The sequence below is a fragment of the Bos indicus x Bos taurus genome, chromosome 3, assembly GCF_003369695.1.
Source record: "Bos indicus x Bos taurus breed Angus x Brahman F1 hybrid chromosome 3, Bos_hybrid_MaternalHap_v2.0, whole genome shotgun sequence".
Lineage (NCBI taxonomy): Eukaryota > Metazoa > Chordata > Mammalia > Artiodactyla > Bovidae > Bos > Bos indicus x Bos taurus.
The window spans coordinates 27,720,897-27,746,105 of NC_040078.1; the positions used below are offsets into that span (position 1 = coordinate 27,720,897).

Below are 25,209 nucleotides of genomic sequence, written 5' to 3' on the forward strand. Positions count from 1 at the left end.
GTTCCAGGAGCGTCCGCCTGCTGCCCGGTGCCCCATGCCAGCAGGCCTCTCCTCACCATCTGCCGTGCGCTGGGCAAGAAGACGGGCCAGCAGACACTCCTTCACCCTCCTCGACCATACACAGCCCTGGGCTCAGCACCCCAAGACTTCCTTAGTCTGGCCACACACACTGAGAGCATTTCCCAAACCCAAAATAAAAAGTAGATGCAACCCATAAACTGCAGCCCACACCATGTCCTGGCAACATAAGAAGCACAGACTTAGGACAGAAACTCTGTGGGTCTGAGTCTTTGCAACGGTATGGTGGACTGAGTTCTTGAAGGCCGAGCCTCTCCCTTTGTAGAATAAAGACCACTGTCCCCTCATCCCAGGGTTCCTCTGAAGAGAAAGGAGGGGTGTGTGTAAAGTAAACAGCCCACGTCTGGTGCTCAGGAAAGGACTGTTCTAGAATTTGTTATGTGAAAGCACCTTGAAAACGAACTCTCAGGTTAGCTGTCTGTGTTATTTGTTGTCATTAGTAGAGTTCATCAAAATAAACACTAGTCAGACATTTCGCAAAGTTTAGCCAAGCAGCAGCAGACTTCTCTTCTGCTTTTTAATGTTCGCTACTGGGGAGATGGGGAAAAGGCAATGGCACCCCACTCCAGTACTCTTGCCTGGAAAATCCCATGGATGGAGGAGCCTGGTAGGCTGCAGTCCATGGGGTCGCTAAGAGTCGGGCACGACTGAGTGACTTCACTTTCACTTTTCACTTTCATGCATTGGAGAAGGAAATGGCAACCCACTCCAGTATTCTTGCCTGGAGAATCCCAGGGATGGGGGAGCCTGGTGGGCTGCCGTCTATGGGGTCGAACAGAGTCGGACACGACTGAAGTGACAGCAGCAGCAGCAGCAGCACTGGGGAGATGAGGCGTAGAGGCTTGTCTGCCATCATTTTACATTTAGAAGGTCTCTCCATTGACTGCAGCCCCCCGCCTTCCCTCCGCCTTTATTTCTCCCTTTTTCATTAGGTGCACCAACCTATGGAAGGTATAGTTAGAAAAGGGACAGTGTCTCCCCAGCTGCAGGAACATGATGGATACTCAGTGGGACTTGTCCAAAGGAGAGGGCTACCAGAGAGTGTGGGCATTTGAGCTGCCAGACTGCTTTTTCACAGGCTCTTGAGAACTCTGCTGAGAAAAATTGGAAAAGTGCATGGCCTGGTCCCTAGGTCAGTCAAATCCATTTCAAAAAAAAATCCCACTGCAATAATATTTTTAGTATGAAAAAAACAGAAACCTGGCTCAGGAACAGCCTTCCTTAATCAGCCATTTTGGACATCACAAATGCTATACAGGGAGATTGTGCTTGTATGTTGGAGACCGTTGTAGAGCAGTGGTTCTCAGTGTGTGAACTTGGGACCAGCAGCATGGGTGTCTCCTGGACCCTGTCAGACATGTAAATTCATGGGGCCCCTCCCAGGCCTCCTGAGTTGGGAATTCCGGGGTGGACCCAGCAATCTGTGTTCTTACAAGGCTTCCCTGCAGGTAATACTGATGCAGGCTCAGGTTCAAGAACCACTAGCTTAGTGTAATGGGGTTGCCCTGCAGTGAATTTCTAGGGAACAAACATTCATAAGCGCTTGAATACATAGTACTCCTGCAAGAATTAGATCTCATCTTTTCAGGGTAGAAAATTGAGATCAGAGAAGTGTGACCTGCCCAGAGTCTCACAGCTGATAAGCAGTGGCGCCAGGATTGGGGCCCAGGTCCCTCTGAGGCCCATGTGAAGGGAGCAGAATGTAATCGATGCAAGTTTGGGCCCTGGAGCCAGAGAGTCATGGCTGGAATCCCAGATCACTTGAGCGCTGTGTGGCTCTGGGCAAGTTGGTTAGCTTCTCTGTGCCTCTGTTTCATCATCTTGAACTTATACTTCATGTGAGTTTTGTGAAGATTCAATGAGATCACTCATGTGAGGTGTTGGAGCAGTATCTGGTGTACAGTGAACACTCGATAGATGTTATTTTTATTGTTAAATACTGCTTGTCAATGTGGCGGAGTGGAATGAACACACAGCAGTGACCTTTGGGTTTTTTCCTTGGCTCTGACCAAGGTGATAGTTCAAAAGTGCCAATAAAAATAATCAACATTGCCGCCCCCCCCGCCCCCCGCCACTTTCCCTCAAGGCTCTTTTAGAAGCCACCAGGTCCAGCCCCAAAAGGCCCCAGTGTTCAGCTCATAAAATAGTGGTCCCCCTCTCTCACCTGCCTCCTGCTTGGACACATTACGTGCCAAGCCCCCAGCTATACATAGCCCAGGCCTCATCCGAGGGTGGTGGAAGGTGACAGGAGCTTACTGGAGATAAACGTCAGCTCTCCGGTTTCAGGGGAGGACGCGCACAGTAGTGGAGTTGCTTGACATGTGGCCAGATGGTATCAGGGATGGTGGTTGAGAAGAGCCACTTGGCTCTTGGCTTCCATGGAGAGAGCAGGGTTGCCGCCAGGGTATTTTTAATGGCTGGCCTGAGGGACACTCACTTGGAGCGAAGATCTGTGACATATCCCCCCATACTTCTCAGACCTTGATTCTTTTTCAGATTCTTGACCATGCAGAAAGTGAGCCCCTTCAGCTCCCTTCAGTAGGTAAGCAGCCCCTTGTCCCTGCTACCCCACCTTCTTCTGACAATGAAGCAAATTCGTCTTTCTCCTCCAGGAGGACAATTCTTGAGAAACAGAACTTTCTCCCCGTTGGTCCCTGGATCAGGGCTGAGATGTCCTACAAAGGGACTGGACTTGGAGGGACACACATAGACAGGGCACCTCACGTGCCAGTCCTCTGAGGCCAAAGGGAGCGTGGCCCTGGGGGCTGCTGTGTTAGTTTCCCTTCCTTTCATAGCAAACTTCTTGAGCAAGTGATCTACACCTGCTCTACTGAGACCCTGCCACCCACTCATTGGCCTCGCTCTCAGTGCTTTGGCTTCCAGCCCAGCTCCTTTCTAAAGGTCATCCTGAAAGGAGAGACCTCAATAGTGGTCCCATCTCTGGGGACTCTCTGCAACACTTGATCTGACCACCTGCTTGTTCTCGAGCTTCTGTGACTATGGAATCCTGGCACTGCGTCCCTTGTCCTCCTGCTTCTCCCACACACCTCTCTGCCTCCAGGCAGCCTCCTTTTCTCACCTGCTACAAGGCGGCCAGTCCTCGACCCTGTGGTTTTCTCGTACACTCTCCTTATACCGTCACCACTCACTTGCAGAGGTCCTTCGAAACCTCTCCCCCACACTCCAGGTTGGCGCCTCCGACTGCTGCCTGGATTTCCACGGCCATGAACTCATTGCATCTAAATCCAAGCTGAGAAGCTCGTTCGTGGTTCTGGTGTGCCCTCCTGACGTCTCTGTTTGTCTTCCACTCTGTTCCCTGGCTGGAGACCTTGGAATCGTCTTGCCTCCTCCACTCCTTGGTTTCCCCTACTTTCCCCAATTCTCCAAAACCATACAATGGTTACCAGTCTGACTGATTCTCAGCTTCTAACTTCATTTCACAGGCTGCTTCATCTGCTGCCTTCGCTGGAGACCTGACATCTCCCACTGAGACTCTAGCAGCGGCCTCCCGACTGGTCGCCTTCCCTTCCACTTTCCTATCTATCTGGTCTATGCCCTCAGATCAACCCTCCCCAAACTCAAATTAACCATACTGTTCTTCTACTCAAGCATCTTCCACATCAGAACTGCCGGTCCTAATGTTCAAAGTCCTTCGCACTCTTTCTCTAGCATGCCTTAAGCACACTACTCCTTCCAGCTCCCCTGAGAAGCCCTCTACCTGAGAACAGAAGCCTCTTCCCTTTCACTCACCCTGTGCATTTGCCCCTCCAAGCCTTCAAAAACATTTGTGCCAGTTTTTTCTTCCTCAGATGTCGGTGCAGCTCTCCTCTGCCTATTCAGACACACCTCCCCTCTCAAGGTCTAGCTGGCCTCCCTTCTTTCTTCCATTTATTTATTTAATAAACTAATGTTTCATTCTGTTTTGTTTTTAACTCTCCTCTTCTCAGGTTCTATACTCGGTGCTGGAGATAGTACATAGAGAAAAACAGGCAGGGACATGGAGCTCACAGGCTCACATGCAGATAGTTGACAGACAAACGATCATACAGTGAATGTGTACTTATTGATACAAACTGGGAAAGGACTGTGAAGGCAAAGCACTACGGACAAAGGCAGAAAGAGCACCCAGTTCAGACCCAGTTCAGAAAGAGCACCAGGGAGTCAGGAAGTGCCCTTTGAGCTACTGACATTAATGTGTAGACTTCGAGGAGAAATAGGAGTGGAGGGAAGGATCTTCTAGAAAGAGGAGAGAGCATGCACAGTAGAGGAGCATGTTGAGTGTCTTTGTGTGAATAGATCAAGGTGTCCCCACAGGCAGCTGCAGTCCGTGCCTTGCCCTAGGACTTGGGAGCACAGCTAAATGAGGTGATCCTGGGCAAAGACTTCCTGATCCAGGAGAGAACTCGCTGTTTTGAGGAACTGAAAATGATGGGTCAGTAAGAGGCAGAGTGGCCCCAAATGAGGCTGGAGAGGCAGCTGGGCCAAACTGTGAGGGCCTTTGTGGTCATGTCAGGGATTTGAGATTTCATCCTGAGTATGTGGAAACTAAATCCACACTCCTTCGCATCACTTTCAAAGCTCTGTATGATTGACTCCCTGCCCATGAACTCTCTTGCTCTGGCTCCAGAGCCCTTATTTTCTGTCTTAGTTCTTCAACATCTATCAGCTAATTTTTTTTTGTTTTAATTTTTATTTTTTAAACTTATGAAAGTACAATAACATATTTACGGGAGACTTGGAAAATACAGAACAAGGTTACATATAGCTCTGCTATATATTACAGTTATTCCTATCAGCTAATTTTTCATTAGCTTCCTCTCTAGTGACATCACAAACTCCTTGACTATGGAATGTGTCTTGCACTTTTGTTTCACAGGGCACCTTGATCATAGTAGGTCCTCAATTAATAATTATTGTCTTCTTGCCATCACCATACATTAGGCGTTGGTATTTCTTAATTGGCACAGTTGACCCTTTCAAGCTGTCATCATAGTAAGAAGAAAATATAACATTTATTAAGCACTTACTGATGCCAAAAACTGTGTCAAGGCGTTCACAGGCATCATCTCATTTACTCTTCTTCAGAACAGCCTTATGAAACAGATATTGGTACTCCCCATACTTTACAGCTGAGTCATAGCAAGGACCAAGTCAGGAATCCAGGTCTCTGATGCCAAGCTGTATACTCTTAACCACTTGGATATATTATCTCTGGGTCATTTATTCATTTAAAGATGAGATCTACTTCAACCACATCATTACAGAGGTAACAATAGTATAATAAATACCTATATGATGCAAAATTTTAAAAACACATACTATAAATATCTACAATTTTGCTGTTGACATGCATATTATTTAATATGATTTTTTTATATAAAGTTGTTTCTGTACTTAAAAGAATCAGCAATGGTCAAACAAATCAATGTTTCTGGAACTGCACTCATGCCCAGCGGCTACACATACCAACTGATAAGAGACAACTTCATTCTCTAGGATGGACAGGTGGCAAGACCATCTGAGAAGTAACCAACCAACCAATCAACAAAACAGACAGAGCCAGAAGTCAACATGAGAAAACTAGAGTCTAATCTGAAAACAGCGTTCTGGTCTTCTGGAAATTTGGGAGACACACTGACTCTATCTTTTCTCCTCCGGGTGGTTGTAACTTTTAATCACTGTGAAGTGAAGTGACGTGAAAGTCGCTCAGTCCTGTCCAACTCTTTGTGACCCCATGGACTATACAGTCCATGGAATTCTCCAGGCCAGAATACTGGAGTGGGTAGCGTTTCCCTTCTCCAGGGGATCTTCCTAACCCAGGGATCAAACCCAGGTCTCCCTCATCACAGGCAGATTCTTTACCAGCTGAGCTATGAGGGAAGCATCCCTGTAATTGGTAACAGGGTGTAATTTACTCTTCTTCTTTTGGCTCAAAAGTCTCTTAAACTTATGAAGTGCTTGGGCCAGTCCATTCATCCAAAGTATGCTGAGTGTCTCTAGGGAATTCTATGAGATACAAAAGAAGCACAGAATCAGCATTTTTTTCCTTAGGGAGGAAAGATGCACAATATAGAACTCTAATGACTGCAAAATAAGTGCCAGAGTGCTGTGTCCCTATAACGGGCTATTGGAATTCACAGAAAAGAGACTGGAGTCAAAGATGAGTCTGGAGCTGGCCTTTGCAGCCAAGGCCAGGCTGGCAGCAACCTGAGAGAGCTCAGTGAGACTGGGCTACGGAAGAATGGAGAATGGAAAACATGAGCTGGAGATATAAGAGCAGAGCAATGGTGGAGATTAAGCTGAGTAGGAGAGGCAGACAATGTCTGGCCCGCCCCATCAGCTCAGCAGGGGCTCTTGATCCTGGGGAGAATGGCCATGTCAAGAGTCAGCCCAGAAGGCCCCAGTCTTTCACTGCGCCCTTTCTCCCCCAGCCCAGTCTCATGGCTCTCTCTTGGGTGGCTGCCAGCCTTGGCCACCCCTGGCTCAGGCCCAAGAAGGGTGCTTGCTAGGGCTGATGGAGGTGATGACAGAGCTCAAGTGTGCAGGCTTTGGGCCTAATCAGGGTAGGAGGCGAGAGTGACAGGACCCCTCACGGATTGTGCAGAGGGTGCCAAGGAGAAGGTGGACAGGTCTTAGCTAGCACGGTTCCTGACCCATCTGTGGCTGCCAGCGTCTGTCTCCTCATCTGTGCCTAGAACAGTAACTGGCTGTGGCTTAAACAGAAAACCATAAAAAAACAGAACTGACTTTGTCTGCGATAGCACCTTCCACTCACGTATCTTCAATTGTCATATATCAATATCAATAAGTAATGAGAATGTCATGCTTTACAAGCCTAGGCAAGGCACCTTGGCATCTACTTAAAAACCAATAAAATGTGGTGGTATATGCCTAGGAGAGGTCGGAATTAAATTCTCTGTAATTCTCAGAGTTAATCTTGAAAACTCTTACTATTAATACTATTTCTCTCCTACACTTAAGATGAAGCAACCAACAGGGCTGAGCATGGCCCGTGGGTCACAGTTGGAAAACACCACGCCACATCACTTTTGGATGAACTGACAACCATTTATAGCAGTGTTTTTGAGAATGTGGTACAGGATCTGCTGCGTCAGAATCATGGGGTGTGGTGGTGTGGTTTATGAAAATATTTTCTCCTGAGCTCCACCCCAGCTCTATTCTCTACTTGTGGAGTGAAGGCCAGGAAGCCCCATTTTACCCAGTGTTCCAGGTTTAAGAACCACTGTTAGAGGCTCACACTTTAGAAATAGGGAAACCGTCTAATATCACAAAGCCATCAGGTCTCATCATCATTCATTTTTAATTATAGAAAGGGAGCATTTCAGTTAACGTATTGATAGCACTAAACAGGACAAAGTAGCTTGCACTGAACACCAGAAAACTAAAAAATGATCTTGTCTAATAAACTGAATGCAATAGATTAAAGCCAAGTGACTCTGCAGAAAGACAGGCCTCTTTAAGCTTTACAGGGACGCTCAAGATGAGTCATAATATAAACACTGATGATATCTTTCTTCCTAAGCCTTCCCTAGTCTCAGCCAAAATTCAAGAAAGAAGAGAAAACTGTCTGTGGGGTGGAGGAGGCATTTGTTACCTGCCCCTCCACCTCCAGTCACCAGAGGGACTCCGCAGAGCAGCTTTCTGTGCTTCTGCCCAATATCCTTGGCCTTAGATGAAAGGAGTGATTAGGAGCTAGAGAGAAAGAAAGAGAACAGAGAGCATAGGAGGTCAAGAAGGGAAGAATGAACAGGCAAATAGAGAAGTTACAGCAGGAGATAGCCCTTTGAACAAATGGTGCTGGAACAGCTGGACACCATTGGTTAAAAATACACACACACACACACACACACACAACCCTCAAAACAGATCATGGACTTACATGTAAAATTAAAATTCCAAAACTAGGGAGATCCCTGGCAGTCTAGTGGTTAGGACTCAGTGCTTTTACTGCCATGGTCCAGGTTCAATCCCTGGCTAAGGAACTAAGATCCCTCAAGCCACAGGAAACAACAACAAAAGAAAATAATAAAACTGTTAGGGAAAAAATGGAAAAAAATTTCAGGATACAGGATTAGGCAAACAGTCCTTAGACTTAACACCAAAAGTGCAATCCATAAATGGGAAAACTGATAAATATGACTTCATTAAAATCAAGAACTTTTATTGTGAGAAAGACCCTATTAGAAGGATGAAAAGATAAGCTTCAGGGTGGAAGAAAATATTTGCACACCACACATCCAACAAAAGTGAGTGAAGTCACTCAGTTGTGTCCGACTCTTTGTGACCTCATGGACTATAGCCTGCCAGGCTCCTTCATCCATGGAATTTTCCAGGCAAGGACACTGAAGTGGGTTGTCATTTCCTTCTCCAGAGGACTAATATTTAAAGAGCTCTCAAAACTCAGCTATCAAAAATAATCTATTTGGAAAATAGACAAAAGACATGAACAGGTATTTCATAGAAGAGAGCATACTGATGGCAAGTACATGAAAACGTATTCATCATCATTAGCCATTAGGGAAATGCATTAAAACCATAATGAGACTTCACTACACATATAAAATTAAAAAGTGACAACACCAAGTGTTGGCAAAGATGCAGAAGAACTGGATTCCTCATCCCTACATTGCTATTGGGAGAAGGCAATGGCAACCCACTCCAGTACTCTTGCCTGGAAAATCCCATGGATGGAGGAGCATGGTAGGCTGCAGTCCATGGGGTCACTAAGAGTCAGACACGACTTTACTTTTACTTTCACTTTCACTTTCATGCATTGGAGAAGGAAATGGCAAGCCACTCCAGTGTTCTTGCCTGGAGAATCCCAGGGACAGGGGAGCCTGGTGGGCTGCTGTCTATGGGGTCATACAGAGTCGGGCACAACTGAAGCGACTTAGCAGCAGCCCGAATATAAAGTGGTATAGCCACTCAAACAGCAGTTTCTTTAAAAATTAAACATGCAATTATGATGCAACCCAGCAATTGCATTCCTGAGTATTTTTTCCTAAAGACATTAAGACTAACCTTCACACAAAAACCTGTATATGAATGTTTCCAGCAGCTTTACTCATAATAGCCCAAAACTTGAAACAGCCCAGATGTTCTCCAGTGGATGAATAATTGAAGAAACTGTGGTACCTCCATAATATGGAAATACTGCTCAGTTATACAAAAGAATGATCTATTAATACACCCAAGAATCTGGATGAATCTCCAGAGAAATATGAGTAAATAAAAACAACCTCAAAGGTTGCATATGATATGATTCAACTTATATAACATTCTTGAAATGAAAAGATTACAGAAAATGGGAACATGTTGTTGTTCAGTCACTAAGTCATGTCCGACTCTTTGTGACCCTATGGACTGTAGCACACCAGGCTTCCCCATCCTTCACTATCTCCCAGAGTTGCTCAAATTCATGTCCATTGACTTGGTGATGCCATCAGCGGTTGCCGAGGTTAGGGAGGGGATGATGGTGGAAGCAAGTGGATGTGACTATAAGAAGACAACATGAAGGATCCTCATTGTTCTGGAAATCTTCTGTATCTTTACTATATAAATACCAATATCCAGTTTTGATACCGTATTCTAGTTTTGCAAGATGTTACTTTGGCGGCAACCTGGGTAAAATGTATGAGTGATCTCTCCGTACTATTTCTTACAACTGCATGTTAATCTGCAATTATCTTTTTTAAAATTTTAAATAAAGAAATGTAATATTAATATTTCATGATCTTTCTGGGAGCTTCCCCACTCTATTCTAAGCCTCCATTCAGCCATATGGCAGGAATTAGATCTCAGTCAATTGAGGGTCTCTCTAATTCCTTATCTCTGGACGAGGAAATGGCAACCCACCCCAGTATTCTTGCCTGGAGAATCCTGTGGACAGAGGAGCCTGGTAGGCTATAGTTAGTCCACAGAGTAGCAAAGGGTCAGATACGACTGAGCAACTGAACACTACTTTCTCATATCTAAGTTTCAGGGAGCTTAACATGATGCCAGTCTTGTGCTTGGTGTCAGCAGGTAGGCTGGTGTCCACCCAGTCCAGCCATGGGTCCACGTGACACTGTTGCACCCTCTTCACCTTTGAGGCTCTGAGTCCACCCAGGTACTCTGCTCGTGCTTCCTCTCAGCTGGAAGCAGGAGAACTTCAGAGGTCATCACAGGTCATTTTACCAGATACCCTCAATGGACATTCCTACTCCTCAAGTCCATGGGGTAAAGGGATTTGAAGACTGTCTTGGGTACTGGGGACACTGGTCTCCTTTATTCTAAGGTCCCTCAGCCTATCTGGCATCTCTCATGACCCTGCCAAACCCCAGTGGCTGGGGATGGGCTTCAGGCCCCTTAGTAGGAATCTGTTGGTACCCAGTTCTCTTTGTCTCCTTTCTGATTCTGCATTCTCCCAACTCAAATTTTATCTACCCCGAGGGCAGAGAAGGGTGTGCAACAATGGGTGTGGTCTTCCAAAGCTGAGCTCTGGCTCTCGCATTCGTCTCTCCTTGTTTCTGGGAATTCTGCTGAATCATCCTTCTCCTAAGGGTATAAACACAGAATCTCTACATTGCTTCTTGAATTGGTCACAGAGTAACAGGAAGTATGGAAAGAAATCTTGTCAACATATCAAAATAGTGTCCCATGGTATTTTCTAGTCTTGCTACCCTTGACTCACTTACTCTCCTACTTGTCTTTCCCTTCAGCTTGTGGCCCAGGTCCTGGAACACAAAGATATAGGCTTTGTGATGGTGGATGCCAAGAAAGAAGCCAAGCTTGCCAAGAAATTGGGTAAATGTGATTTTTTATATATATATATATCACGAAGAAACAAATGTGTTTTGCAAAAAAAAAAAAAAAGGTACAGTCATTTTTTTTCTTGCATGATAACTAGACTTGTTTTTAAATAAATATAAAATGACCTTGTACAGCTTAGTCTTAGCTTAGGGAAGAGTTTCACAAAAAGTAAATACAATTTACTGAATTCAATGATTTCACATTAGACATTTAATATATCTTTGGATCAGTACAAGAAAGAGGGTCTCTTCATGGGAAAATGGACACTAATGGTTCAAACCTTTATTTCCAGCTCTTAGAAAAGGTTAAAAGGTTAGCTTCTTGGCAGGGGATGGGGGAACATAAATTAGGAATTTGTGAGTAACATGTATACACTACATAAAATAAACAACAAGGACCTACTTATAGCATAGGAAACTATACTCAATGTTTTGTAATAACCTATATGGGAAGAGAATCTGAAAAATACATGTATGTATAACTGAATCACTTTGCTGCACATCTGAAACTAACACAACCCTGTACACCAACTATACATTAATTAAGGGGAGGGGGGCTAACCTCACTGACACTGTGATCTCTTTGAGGGAGATCAAATCTCCTCTTCCATCACCTATTCTTTCCTGACCTCTTAGCTGAAGCAGCCTACAAAGGATATCATTAATAGTAGTGACTCTAGGGCCCCAGTTGTTTCTATATTGAAGGCCAAACCCCAGCTGGGCACTGTCACCAAGGATGAGAGGGAGGATTTAGAGGAGGTATGGTTACATGACTGTACAGTGCAAGTTGTAATCTCCTGTGTCAATACATCACGGTCAAGTGCGAGTGCGCTTCAAGATTCTTACACCGCTAATCCCAAGGAGAGAGGATATAGGTTACTCCTTGGTTTGCAAAAACCCCTGGACCTGTACTGACCATTTCACTTTTTCTGCATCACCAGTGAAGGATGGCAAGTAAAAGAGAGCAGGAGGTTATAAAACAGGACCTTTAAAGAAAGGTTAATTGGATTGGGAGTAGTAATCACAAAATACAGAAAAAGATTAGCGGTGGTTCAGTAAACACCTTCAGATATATATGAAAGTTCATTATCTTAGAGAATTGCAAACAACTGCTTCCTATTTTATTTTCAAGACCAGTTTTTTTTTTCAAAAAGATTTAAATTGTAGGAGACAACATTTAGGTTAGATACAAGGCAGACTCATGACTATAAGTGATAATGCATTATTAAGAATGCCTGGAGTATCTCCTTCCCTGGAGACAAGTTAAGAACTTTTTCCCCTTGTGCAAAGCATATTCATCTCTTTCCCTTGTCAAAAGCGAGTTGATGAATTCAGTCCAATACCTCTTGATTTCCTAGTCTTCTCTCTTCCCACTCTTTTAATGAGAATTTGGGAGAATTTCTAGTATATATAGCTAGAGGAAAACACTAGTGTTCCAGCAGGCTAGAAATTTAGGGAGCACAAGCTCAGCAAGCATTCATAAGAATGGACTGATGGACGTTCTCCCAGTGATGTGATGGGGCTTTAAGTGTCTAAATGAACTTTTAAACGACATGGGGCAGGTTCTTTCTGGTTATTCAATCCCCGAAGTTTACAGGACAGTTGTATCTTGTAAACCTGCTCCTTGAACTCCATCCCCATTTCCATTTGCCAGACTTTGGTCTCTGAACTAATGCAACAATCTCTCACTGGTTTCAGGCTCAGAGAGAAGTCCAACAGCAGGACACTGCTGAGGTTCATCACGCACCCTCTGTGATCAGTCCCTGCCTGCCTCGGGATACCTGGCACATGGCTCCTTTAGATTTACAAGCGGGGCTCCACAGCAGGCTAGGGCTTCTTCAGAAGTGCCCTGGGACATGGTGGGCAGTGGGCCAGCCTCCCTTCCCCTAGAGATTCTGCAGAAGAGTTCATCTGGAGAGAGCATCCTCCAGCTAATTGAGAGTTTGAAAACAATTAATCTAAGGAATTAAGGATGCCATGCAGTTGGAGCAAGTGCCAGCTTCAGCTATTTAGCATTCCTGGGGGGAAATGCAGTTCTTCGGCGAGCATTTGTGAAAGTACACAACAGAGAGCGAGGCAGGCAGGAAAGAAGATGCAGAACCTGCTCTTGCAGCATTATCAGCAGACTGGGGACAGATGTGCAGAATTCAGCTACAATAGAAAAGCAAGGTGTTCGCTCTGACTGCAAACTTTTATGGGATACCAAGGGGTCCAGACTCCAAGCAAGGTGCTGGAGTCCCAAGAGGACCACAGCCCTTCCCTTCTAGAGGGATCGCTGTTAGAGTGAGTACCTGTACATGGAGCTGAGAGCAGATCCATAATGGCAAGGGAGACTGGAGAAGCTCTCTCTTGAAAAATGGGTCATAAGCTAAGACCCACAGGAGGTGACCAAGATGAGTGGTAGTGGTGTCGGTGTAGTGGGAGGTCACTCCAGGCTCAAGGAGAACAACTGCACAGAGAATCATGCACTATGGCCTTTCCTTTCTGCCCCCTTTCACCTCAGCTTTTGGGCAAAAAGCCAAGGGAGTTGCACAGGGATGAAAAGCGAAGTTCTCAAGGGAGCACAGATCCACTCAAGGGAGAATGTAGAGGACAGGGCTGGCACTAGGCTGTGGAAGGGCTTCATGCCAGGCTACTGAGCCAGATGGGCAGTGGGTGTGAACACTTTCTGATAAGAAGGATGGAGTCAGCAGTGGGTTTTGGAAAATGAAAGCAGTGGCAGAGTGGTGATGAGGTTTTTCTTTGAAGCTAAAGTCCAGGTGGAATTATGGGTTCCTGACTATTTCATTTTGAGCTCCCACTTTGGGAACCCTTCTGAGGTGTGGTTGCAAGGGAACCAATCTTAGGGTTAATGCTAGTTCCACTGAGCCTGACCCCATGTCACCCAGGTAACCTGAGCCAGACCCTGGCCGACAGGATGGCTCTTCTTTCATCAGGATGATTTTACTTTGGGAACTCTTTGTTTCTTTTAGGTTTTGATGAAGAAGGAAGCCTGTATATTCTTAAGGGTGATCGCACAATTGAGTTTGATGGCGAGTTTGCAGCTGACGTCTTGGTGGAGTTTCTCTTGGACGTAAGCTTCTGCGCCCAGTGGCCCTGCGTGGCGCTGTTTGGGTTCAAATACAGGGGGACGTAAGACCCGAAAGTAACAACAGGAAAGGTAGATAACCTGACCTGGTCTAAGAAAGATTTCTCAAGCCTCACAAAAAAACTAAAGCATGCCTACATCACGACAATATTTATGTCTACTCAGCAGCTGGCCCATAAATCACTCCAGAAACTGTTTTATTAGTGACCAGAGGGTCACAAATTAGGACTTTGTAGTAGTAGGATGTTAACTCTCTGAGCAAGTATACACAAACATCCCCAGAATCCCCTTGGCTTTGTTCTAGGGCTTCTGAAGGGAGGTGTAAGGAAGAGAGGAGGATGTTCAGTGGAAGATGGAGGAGGGAGAGGAGTAATAACCTGCTGAGTGACTCTCAGGATAAAGAGAGGCAGGGCTGAGGAGCCCTCCAATACCACATTCCCTCTCAGCCATGGACAGACAACACCCTGGGATCCACGTGCTCAGGCCAATAGAGGAATAGACACTGTACAGATATTTTTTCCATAGCTAAACTCACACTTTCATGAACAGCTGTGAAGTCAAGTTCTTTGGCACTCAGGTGCTAAAGGAGCCGATAAAGACCATCCATACTGGTGATTCCTTATCTACCAGCTAGAACACCATGGCCTACTGCTTTTTCCCAACTGCCTCCAAAATTCTATGAGAGGGGCAGAAGTAAAGTCGAAGGTTACCTCCTATAAACCAGTGCTCATAGACTCTCATCTCCCTGACCCACGCTGGCAAGCCCTAAAGAAGGCTGAGGGAGGCAACAGAGCAACTGCCCACGTGGCCCTGCCCCGGCCCCGTCAGCTAGAAGGGGGCTTTTAGGTGCAAGTACCTTAAATAATGAGCAGCATCACTAACAAACGGAAGACCAGGGGAGGCAGATTTTAGACTTGACCAAATCAGGGCTCTAGCTCCGTTTCTTTCTGTAAATCAGGTAATTGTGTTGGCTTTGTCCTCAAGCTGACTGTTCTCAAGTTCTCTGACAACTTAGAGGGATGGAATGGGATGGGAGGTGAGAGGGAGGTTCAAGACAGAGGGGACATATGCATACTTATGGCTGATTCGTGTTGTTGTACGGCAGAAAGCAACACAACGTGGTAACACAATTATCCTCCAATTAAAAATAAATTTTTAAAAAGGTCCAGCAGCAGGAGCTGATACACCACATTTCCTCATTCACATCCAATGAGACAGGGAAAAGAATCTGGCCTCCACTGCTCTCTTAAAAGGAAAGTAGAACTTTCCCCCGGCCTTCAAGCTGATGTACTCTGGAGATTCATTGGCCAGAACTGAGTCACGTGCCATTCCTGAATCAATAGCTGGCAAGAGAAATGAGGTTACTCCTAGACCAGGCGGCCTACTTCCATGCGTTAAGGTCAGTTCCTCTAAGAAAGGAAGAAATTTCACCTCACTGGAGAAAGCGAAATGGATCCTGAAGAACTCAGACTAAGTTCACAACTTCCCCCCAAAGCACTCTACACATGCGCCTGACTCTCCTACTGGGCAGGAACAGTTCTTTTATTTGAACATCTTTTGTGTTGTGTGTGTGGTATTCCAGCTCATTGAAGACCCAGTGGAGATCATCAATAGCAAACTGGAAGTCCAAGCCTTTGAGCGCATTGAGGACCACATCAAACTCATTGGCTTTTTCAAGAGTGAGGAATCAGAACGTAAGTTGTCTGTCCACCCCAGCCTGTCAGTCTAAAGGCTCCTTTCCCAACAAGGTGTGTTAGATTATCCAGAAAGAAGATGAGCCATCAGCACATAGAGGGAGAATCTTCCTTACACCCTGTGCAATGGGACAAATGAGCAGAAATTATGCAAAACAGGTGGGGGAGCTGAAAGATTATTGAAGTTGGGCCATGTTCTCTGACCTTGAAGGGGGGTCGTGAGTGTTAGATAGATGAGAGAAAAGCGCTTCCTCCACTTTCTCCACCTGCCCTTCAACCTGCAGGATTCTCTCCCAACATGGGGTAGAAAGGGCTGTCTCCCTGACATTGGCAGCTCCTGTGGTCAGCAGCTGGAGAGCATCTCAGTCGTTTGGAAAGCATTTGAGGAAAGTCTGGGTAGAGATCAGCTTGGCAGCTGCAGCACAATGTGGGAAATTGCTGGTCAACCCCCACTGACCACCAAGGCTGCCTGCAACGGCATGGCCACACCCTTGGGTATATTCCCTTTGAAAGCTTTGTGGCCAGGTTTTGGGTGGGCAGAGGAACATACTGGAGCATCACTACAACCTACAGAGAGGTGACTGGGGTAGCGAGTGGGAACCAGGAAGGGACAGGAAGAGAAGGAACCAGGAAGGCCAACTACTTGAGGACATTTTTTAAAGTGCTTTGGCAGCAAGGGTCCTATGCTGCTGCTGCTAAGTCACTTCAGTTGTGTCCAACTCTGCGACCCCATAGACGGCAGCCCACCAGGCTCCTCCATCCTTGTGATTCTGCAGGCAAGAGCACTGGAGTGGGTTGCCATTTCCTTCTGCAGTGCATGAAAGTGAAAAGTGAAAAGTGGAAGTGAAGTCGCTCAGTTGTGTCCGACTCTTTGCGACCCCATGGACTGCAACCTACCAGGCTCCTCCGTCCATGGGATTTTCCAGGCAAGAGTAGTGGAGTGGGGGTGCCATTGCCTTCCCCCAGGGTCCTATGAGTTAAGGCTTTTTCTTGTGTCTGAGCTGTGGAGAGAGGGACAGTGCTAGTAGGAGTGGGCATAAGTATGAAAGAGAATTGGGCAGCATTAGTAAATGGGAGGGTGCAAATAAGGGCTGCTTATGACTAGTCCTGCAATCTCCAAAATGTTTTGAAATGTTTTGTGAAGCCATCTCTGTATTCCATCTGCCAACTGGCTCCCTTAGTCATCGCATCAACAACCCACCTATTTTCTCTCTCTTATGACTCAACACTTTTCTAATTTGCTACATAAAAGGTGACTAGAGATTCACCCTCCTTAAGGGTGCTTTTCTGGAAAGGAGGCTAGCTAAGAACTTTCAACCCAGTTCTTTAGGTGACTTATTTCAATTTTCACATTCCTATATAGAGGCTGGCTACTCTGGGTTCTCCTCCCACCTCCTTCTACTTTCTCCTCTTCCTTTCGTTTCCCTTAATCCTTTTCTGCCTTCCCTGAGCCCCTCAATTGTTTCTATCCATTCCCATCCTGTTTCTCTTTCTTCCTCCATTAAGCTCAGGACAGCATAGATGGAGGGAGGATTGGGATGAAAAGGACGTCTTCCAGAGTTTCCCTGATTACAACTGGTTACAACTCCATGCTTTCACAGCCAAGGGCCTGGGTTTGATCCCTGGCCAGGGAACTAAGATCCCACAGGCTGCACAATGTGGCCAAAAAGAGAGAGAGAGAGAGAAGCACATCTTCCACTGTCTACCTTCCCCAACCCTGAATGAATAACAATAATAGCTCCATTCAACTGATGTGTATCATACCCCAGGGCCTGTGCCAGGAGTTTTCTGCAGATGCCTTAGTTTCATTCTCGCAACTAGCCTGTAAGGTAGCTACCATTATTATCAGCATTTCAATGATGAGGATATAAAGGGACAGAAAGGCTGAGTGAACTCATCCAGTATCAAACAGCTAGCAATAATGGTAGAGCCAAGATTTACATCCCAGACAGCCCCAGACAGCTGACTTCAAGGATCATACACTGACCCACTGGGCCGTACTTTCAAGACTGCACAGCTGTGTCAGGTCAAGGCACACACGAAATGTGACCATGCTTATATGGCACGTAGGGGTAAACTGGAAGAGATTTATTTGGGCTTACAAAAAAAAATGTTTTTTCACTTCCTTAATATAATAATTACAAAATAATAGGAAAGATATAAAATATTACATTGTATAAAACTTCCAAGTAAAATATTTATAGATTTTGAATGAAAATCTTGTGCTTGCTTCTAAGAATACACCTTTTGATATCAGATTTTATGTTTGAAATAGCAATATACAGTTCCTGATCAAGGTTTTAAATGATCTTTTCAAATTCTGCATAGTCACCCTTGACCAGAGACTTTGCTGGCACATGTAGATGGTGGCAAATGACAGGACAACATTCATTTTTTTTCCTTTGATTGATGAAGCATCTTTTCTTGCCGTTGAACAGAATTTAGATAATCTAATCTCTAAATTGTCCTTCAAGGATGTGAACATTCTTTCCATCTAACAGATATTGCGCTTCTTTTCAATGACAAATGTAATGTTAATATTTCTTATGATCATCTGAAAAAATTTCAAACCCAGCCAAGCTTTTCCATACTACATATTTAAAAATAATAATGAAGCATTTGGTTTGGAATATGCAATTATCACTCTACTGGTCTTACAACTTTTTCTTAAGATTTAAATAATAAAGTTACTAGTGAGCCATTTTAACCTCCTTTCTAAGGTTAAATTTTTGCTTTTAAATTGATAAACTTTGTACACTGTATATTTCAGTGTCATTGCAATATTCAGTTAACTTTATTCAGGAGCTCAGCAAGGTCCAGCATGTTTTGAAGCCAATAATTTATCCTTTGAAGAGCTTTCAAATCAAACATAATTCACAATTTTTTTCAATTCATCTCTTAGCTCATAAACTTTTAGTAAAACTCCCCTTGCACACTGAGCCTGCTTGAGTATGATACAGCAGAGACAAGTCTTCTGAACCTATTTCTTTACCTGGAACAAAGGAGAGAAGCTTGGTGTTGCTAATGGTAAAGAATCTGTCTGCCAATGCAAGAGATGTGTGTTCAATCCCTGAGTCGGGAAGATCCCCTAGAGTAGGAACTCATTCCAAAAACACTCCAGTATTCTTGCCTGGAAAATTCCATAGGCAGAGGAGCCTAGAGGGCTACAGTTCATGGGGCTGCAAAGAGTCAGCCACAACTGAGCACACACACACACCCACACACACAAGAAGAAAAAGGGCTATGGAGGTTTGGATATTATTTGGGTCACTTTTTCAATTAATTAATTTATGTGGCTGCATCAGGTCTTAGCTGTAGCATGCAGAATCTTCACTGCATCATGCGAGATCTTCCCTTGTGGTATACAGATTCTCCAGTTGCAGCATGTAGGCTCAGTAATTATGCCTCATGGACAGTTGCTCCGCAGCATGTGGGATCTGGGTTCCCTGACTAGGGGTCAAACTCACGTACCCTGTACTTCAAGGTGGATTCTTAACCACTGGATCACCAGGGAAGTCCCTGGGGTCACTTTTTAAAATAACAATCTTTTATGTGGAATTCATACCAACAGATAAAAGTTTTTTAACAAAGAATTTCTGTGAATAAATACTGCTTGAATCTCAAAATTTTCAGAAAGAACTTGACACACAGTCGTTACACCTTCTTGTCATTACAGCTTCATCATCAGTTCTGAAGCCATAAAGGCCTACAGTCCTCTTTAATGAATCAACTAATTAAATTATTCCCAATTATTATTTTTGAGAGAAATGATTTTTTTAATTTACAAAAACAATAATACATTATAAAAGCCCATCTAGAATCCGATTGGCTAATTGTTAATGTATACAGGCATTAGAAAAAATAAAGAAGGTAGGAAGATAGAACAGTAGAAAGGGAAGAAGGAAGGCATAAATTGAATAATTCAGAAAATTAAGAAAATCAGTTTTGTCCTCTTTAGAAATACCTAATACCAAATTTTTGTTGATAATGTTGATCATGATGATTATTAGCATAATAAATGGCTATCATACATTCCATTGGTGTTAGCAGAAAAAAATAAACTAAATCAAAAGAAAAAACTAAATATTTTACAGAGCCTCACAAACCAAAGCCAACTTGGACTAAAGTAACAATCACACTGAGATGATCCAGTGGGGAAGTCAGGGGAGCAGCCTCTCTCTAGCTGTGATGCTCACTAGTCTTAGGCACAAAATAACTGTTACTGAGACAGAACATTCACTGAGGGAGCCACTGCTTTCAAATATAATATTAGCTACTCAAAAACCTGAATGGTTGTAGAAAATATCTGGAAAGATTTCTCACTGTAAAAAATTTTTATCTGTCATGCCTCTTGTAACACACCTGTGGCCATTACACAGTGGCAGAAAGCATCGTGTTGTTTTACCAGGCATCCCCGTCTCTCTTTCCTTCTTGCCTTTCAGAAGAGGCCAAGGTCAGTGAGTGGGGAAGTTAGGAGGTGGTAAGGCACCCAGGGAAGCAATTGCTGAGAATCCTGTGTGTTCTGCTGTATTTTGAGGGTGACTGGTCAAGGAAGTGTAATGGCACAGAAGACAAGGGCTTTGCAAATGATCTCAAGCTTTTCTATTGAGCAAGAAAAATGGATAGACAGTGGGGAAACTGGAAGAATTTAAAACATAGGTAGAGTGGAATGGTCTTAGGACAGAAGGCTGCCTAAGACGTTTGGTACCAAATTAGAAGGGATCTGGAAGAACTGGGAGGCTACATCTCCCAGGGACATGAAGGTCCATTTCCAGTTTGAACATGTAACTGTGGATGCTAGTGCTAAGAGAGAATGACAAAAACTTACTGAGGGAGATCAGGTAATGGTTAAGAATACCAAACTAAGGGAAATGTGAAGCTAAAGGGTCAACACCCAGTATGGAAAACTCAGAGTGATAAGGAAGAAAGGTGAGGAAATGCTAAGACACGACTACAGTAAGCCTGAGTTTAAAAGCTGATGTTCAGGAGCCTGTTCCAGAAGAGGAAAGATCAAGGTAACTGCAGAGTCAGACTGGGTGGAGCCAGGAAGGACCTGGTCTGCATCAAAACAGCACACGAGGGCAGGAAAAACCTTGGGACCACATGAGATGAAACAGAGCAGAAGACTAGACTGGGTTTCCTAGAAGCCAGCTGCTCTTTGGGTGAGGCTAAAGGCTCAACCGCAGTTAGAAGCCTTGAAACCACAGTTTGAAGCTGGCAAATTACCTTGCTCTACCCTTCTGCATCTTAATAGGGATATAGACTGGCTCCTCAAGTGAAGAAGGGAGATCTTGGGACACAGGTAAAGGCCATTCTTTCTATCAGGACAGAGGTTCCTGGAGGCAAGGAGAGGTTCATCAGGAACAAGAGGTCAGGGAAGGGGGGACAGAGGATTCTGATGGAGCCAACTGCTGCCTTAGAAAGACATAAATAACTCAGGTACGGCTATAACCATTCCACTTTCTTCATTCTCTCACCTTCTCTCTATTCATTATCCAAATCTCTCACCCACCTTCCTCCCCTCCACCTAATCCTCTAGCTCATCTCTCAGGTTTTATGATATATTTTCCAACAACCCAACTACTTTTATGAGGAATGAGTTTGTGTAAATTTGCATCAGCTTGTACAGCTGTTCTTGTAGATTTTCCAACCCCTATCTTGCCTGGGCTTATGTGCTTTCCTCTATTCTAACAACCATCACACTGCATTGTGGTCCTATGAGGACCCATAACCCTCCTTGGCTGTGAGCCTTTGAGATCAGTGTACTTGTCTTATTCAACTTGCTGTCCCTTAAGTCAGCATTATTCTTGAAATGTTTTTGATTAAATATTAGAAAATTCTGCCTGCTTCTGGGATTCTAGATAAAGCTTATGCCTCTGACGATGAAGGGATATGAAATTTTATGAAATGGAAAAAAAAGGAAATCTTATTAAAAATGAATGGTAGGATCATTGACTCTCAGGATTGTAGACTTTAGGCAGAATCATCCACACGAGCACCATTTCCATCACCCTCACATATCAGGCAGGAGTATGAATGTATTTACCAAGCAGCAACTGCCTAGGTGTAGTGAGGCCCAGCGTGGCCACACTCACAGGGTCTCATGCTTATCCTGACCCATTTAGATTCAAGTCTGGGGCCAGAGTCAAGTCTAATAGTAGTACAGTCGCTCAGTCCGACTCTTTGAGACCCCATGGACTGTAGCCCGTCAGGCTTCTCTGTCCATGGGATTCTCCAGGAAAGGATACGGGGGTGGGTTGCCATTCGCTTTTCCAGGGGATCTTCCCAACCCAGGAGTTTAACCCGGGTCTCCTACATTACAGGCAGATTCTTTACCATACAAGACGGTAAGCAATCCGCCTGCAATGCAGGAGACCCGGCTTCAATCCTTGGGTCAGGAAGATGCCTTGGAGAAGGGAATGGCTACCCACTCCAGCAGCCTTGCCTGGAGAATTCTATGGACAGAGAATCAAGCCTGGGCTTGGTTAATTTTAAGTCTTCCTCTCAATCAAGGGATCAGAATGAAAAAACAAAACTGAAAAAGAGAAAAAGAAAAACTAGGGTTTACCCAAAGAAGTACTCCTGCTAGGAAGTTTAAAATTCTTCTGTGATGTCATTTTTGATTGAGTTGCTTTGCATACTAAGTGGGTTTTGGTCTTATATAGTGCTCACTTACACAGCAGGATGCATTCTCTGTAGAGGGTACACTTATAACTAGCAGTGAGTTTGAGAGAAAAACTTCTTTTGGTTTTTCTGTCTCTTGTTCTCTCTTGGATTCACCCAGTTTCCTAAAACACATAAAACTGCGATGAAAAGCTCCTTTCTAGGGGACTTCCCCAGTGGTCCAGTGGTTAAGAATCCACCTGCCAATGCAGGAGACACAGCTACATGCCATGGAGCAGCTAAGCCCGTGTGCCACAAGTACTGAAGCCTGTGAGCCCTAGAGCCTGAGCTCTGGGACAAGAGAACCCGCAAGGAGAAGCTTCACACTGCAACAGAGACTAGCCCCCATTTGCTGCAAATGGAGAGAGCCAGGGAGCAGCCGCAAAGACCCAGCGCAAACATAAACAAATAAATAAGAGATCCTTTTCGGGATAGTTGAACGACAGTCCACCCAAATTCCTCGGGATCTAAAGTCAAATGCTTATCTAAATAATATTTACCAAATAACTATCCAATCAGAATTAATTGGCTTCCCACTTTCTCTACATTATTTAAAAAGAGAAATTTCTGATGCAACATGAATCTTGAAAATGTTTCTCCCTTTTTTCTTTTTCCTCTTAGATTACAAGGCGTTTGAAGAGGCAGCTGAACACTTCCAGCCTTATATCAAATTTTTTGCTACTTTCGACAAAGGCGTAAGTACCTAAGAAACCTGTTTAAACACTTTAAAGCTTGAACTTCCCACCACTTATCCTTCTCTTTTAGCAACATTAACACTCCTCCATCCATTAATACATTTGCCAGAAGTGTTAGAAATATGGCATTAAATTACCATTGAATAACAATCGAATACAACAATTATTAATTCAGAGGATGTAAGGATATTTCTGAAAACATACAATAAAAAGAGATGAACCATTCTTTATCACCTTCAACACTAAGAATGGGAAGTGTATGAGCCCAGACGTGCTGGGTCACTGGTCATTGCTTCCTTTTTGTTTAGGGCCATCCTCTCCCTTCCTGGGCTTGTATACCACCCCTCTACCGGGCAAGGATAGGAGATGGATCAGGAGGAGCACAGACCATCTAAAGCCCTGGTGCTTCAGAAAGTTACCCATTCCTGCTCCTCAGGAGATGTCATTGGTGTACTCGGCTATAACTCAGTGGATCTATATTTTCTGTATATGGCAAGTCTTTTTTAAGCCAAAGAACTGCAGAGATATAGGGGCCTTAAATCAGCGGGTAATTTCTTTGGGGCCTACCAAGGTTGGAGTCCCTACTCTTGCTCCAGTTATTAGCAAAAGGGCTATTTATGGTTTTCTCTGTGTTGGGCACAATTTGATATATTGCATCTATACTGTTTCTAATCCTTTAAACAACTCCAAAACAACTCTGAAAAGTAAAAACACCATTTTCCAGATGAGAAAAAAGATTTAGAAAGGTTAAGTAGTATCCAAGGTCTCCAGCGAATTAGTAGTAGTGCTGAGGTCACAGTTTCGGACTCTGTGTACCTAAAATCCATGACCTTTCCTCTGTGCCACACCATTAAGTAGGAGACTCTATCTTCTCTTGAGATTCAGGGTGTACACCCACATACTCACATTCACACATCTGCACAATATACACATAACACACACAACACCCACAACATGCATATAATCCCACACAACACACCAATACATACACTCATTCAACACACAAACATAACACATACCTTCTCACATAGTCACACTTATACCCACACGTTTATAACACTAATAAACTCACATCCATACACCACACATACACATATGCCCCAAACTAAAAGCTCTAAATCGCAATATTCACCAGAACAAATACACCTAGGACAAAGGTTTGGAGTCTTGATCAAATTCAAGTGGCCAAAGTTGAAAGCAAAAAAGGTAAAAGTTACTCCTAGTGAGGAGTGAGGCTTCGATGAACAGCGTTCATGGGCATTGCTACCACAAGGAGTTCAAGTTTTCTTTAAAAAACAAGAGGAAGCCTGTAAGTGCTGGAGCAGGGAAGGAGCATGATGAAAAGAGATTGCATTGAATATATATACATAACCACTTCTATGGGTATGACCCCCGTCTGCAAGCCTATAATCCAGAAGAGAGCTCTATAATCTAAGTAATACAATCCAAACTTGAAGAATGCTTACCCTAATTGTGTGGATTAGAGTTGGGAGAGAGCTGGAACACGAATATCAAAATGAATAATAACTGTCATTTATTAAGTACTTTTTATGTGTCAGGCTTTGTGCTAAGAGCTTTGCATAGGTTTTCTCATTTAATCCTCTCAACACTCCTGTATAAGAGGGATTAGGATTCTCAATCCATGGAAGATGAAACCAAGGCAGGGAGAGACTAAATAGATCTGCTCATGGTCACATGGTTAGTAGGTCAGCCTAACTTCAAAGTCAACTGCTCTGTCCTACTGCTCTCAAGAGAAAGAAACAATACATGTCAATGCTTAGCTGCCATCTGGTGCATAGTAAACATTTAGTAAGTGTGAGCCAGTACTGTTGTTAAGAAGAGGCAGTCATCTAAGTCCAGGCGAAGGGAGACTGGGGGTGGGGGGGAGTATTAGTAGAGAAGGGGAGGCCCAGAGAAACATAAAGGAAATTCATCACTCTCGTTTGGTTATAATGGGCTGGGAGGGAACACGGCAGCTCCTGGGTAAGAACTCATCTGAAGGAAGACAGAGTCAGACAGATAAGCTTGGCCAAGCAGGAAGGCCTCAGTTCCTAGAAGGCTAGTCCAATGCTGAACTCAGGGTAGTGTCTGGTTTTAGCTGTGCCTTCCAGCCCAACCATATGTGGCCCATGAAGGTGAGGTCAGGCTATAATTAAAAACTCGCAGGGCTCTTCACTAAA

General features: G+C 44.2%; 1 protein-coding gene across 2 annotated transcripts in view; it reads left to right on the forward strand.

Moving 5' to 3' along the window:
* Window positions 1–25,209, forward strand: part of CASQ2 (calsequestrin 2) — a 70,604-nt gene that overhangs the window by 15,021 nt on the left and 30,374 nt on the right. For both annotated transcript variants that reach the window (XM_027535906.1, XM_027535904.1), the window contains exons 2-5: window positions 10,800–10,884; window positions 13,862–13,962; window positions 15,560–15,671; window positions 22,956–23,029. In XM_027535906.1, the coding sequence (XP_027391707.1) occupies window positions 10,800–10,884; window positions 13,862–13,962; window positions 15,560–15,671; window positions 22,956–23,029 (372 nt within the window). The remainder of the gene's footprint in view (window positions 1–10,799; window positions 10,885–13,861; window positions 13,963–15,559; window positions 15,672–22,955; window positions 23,030–25,209) is intronic.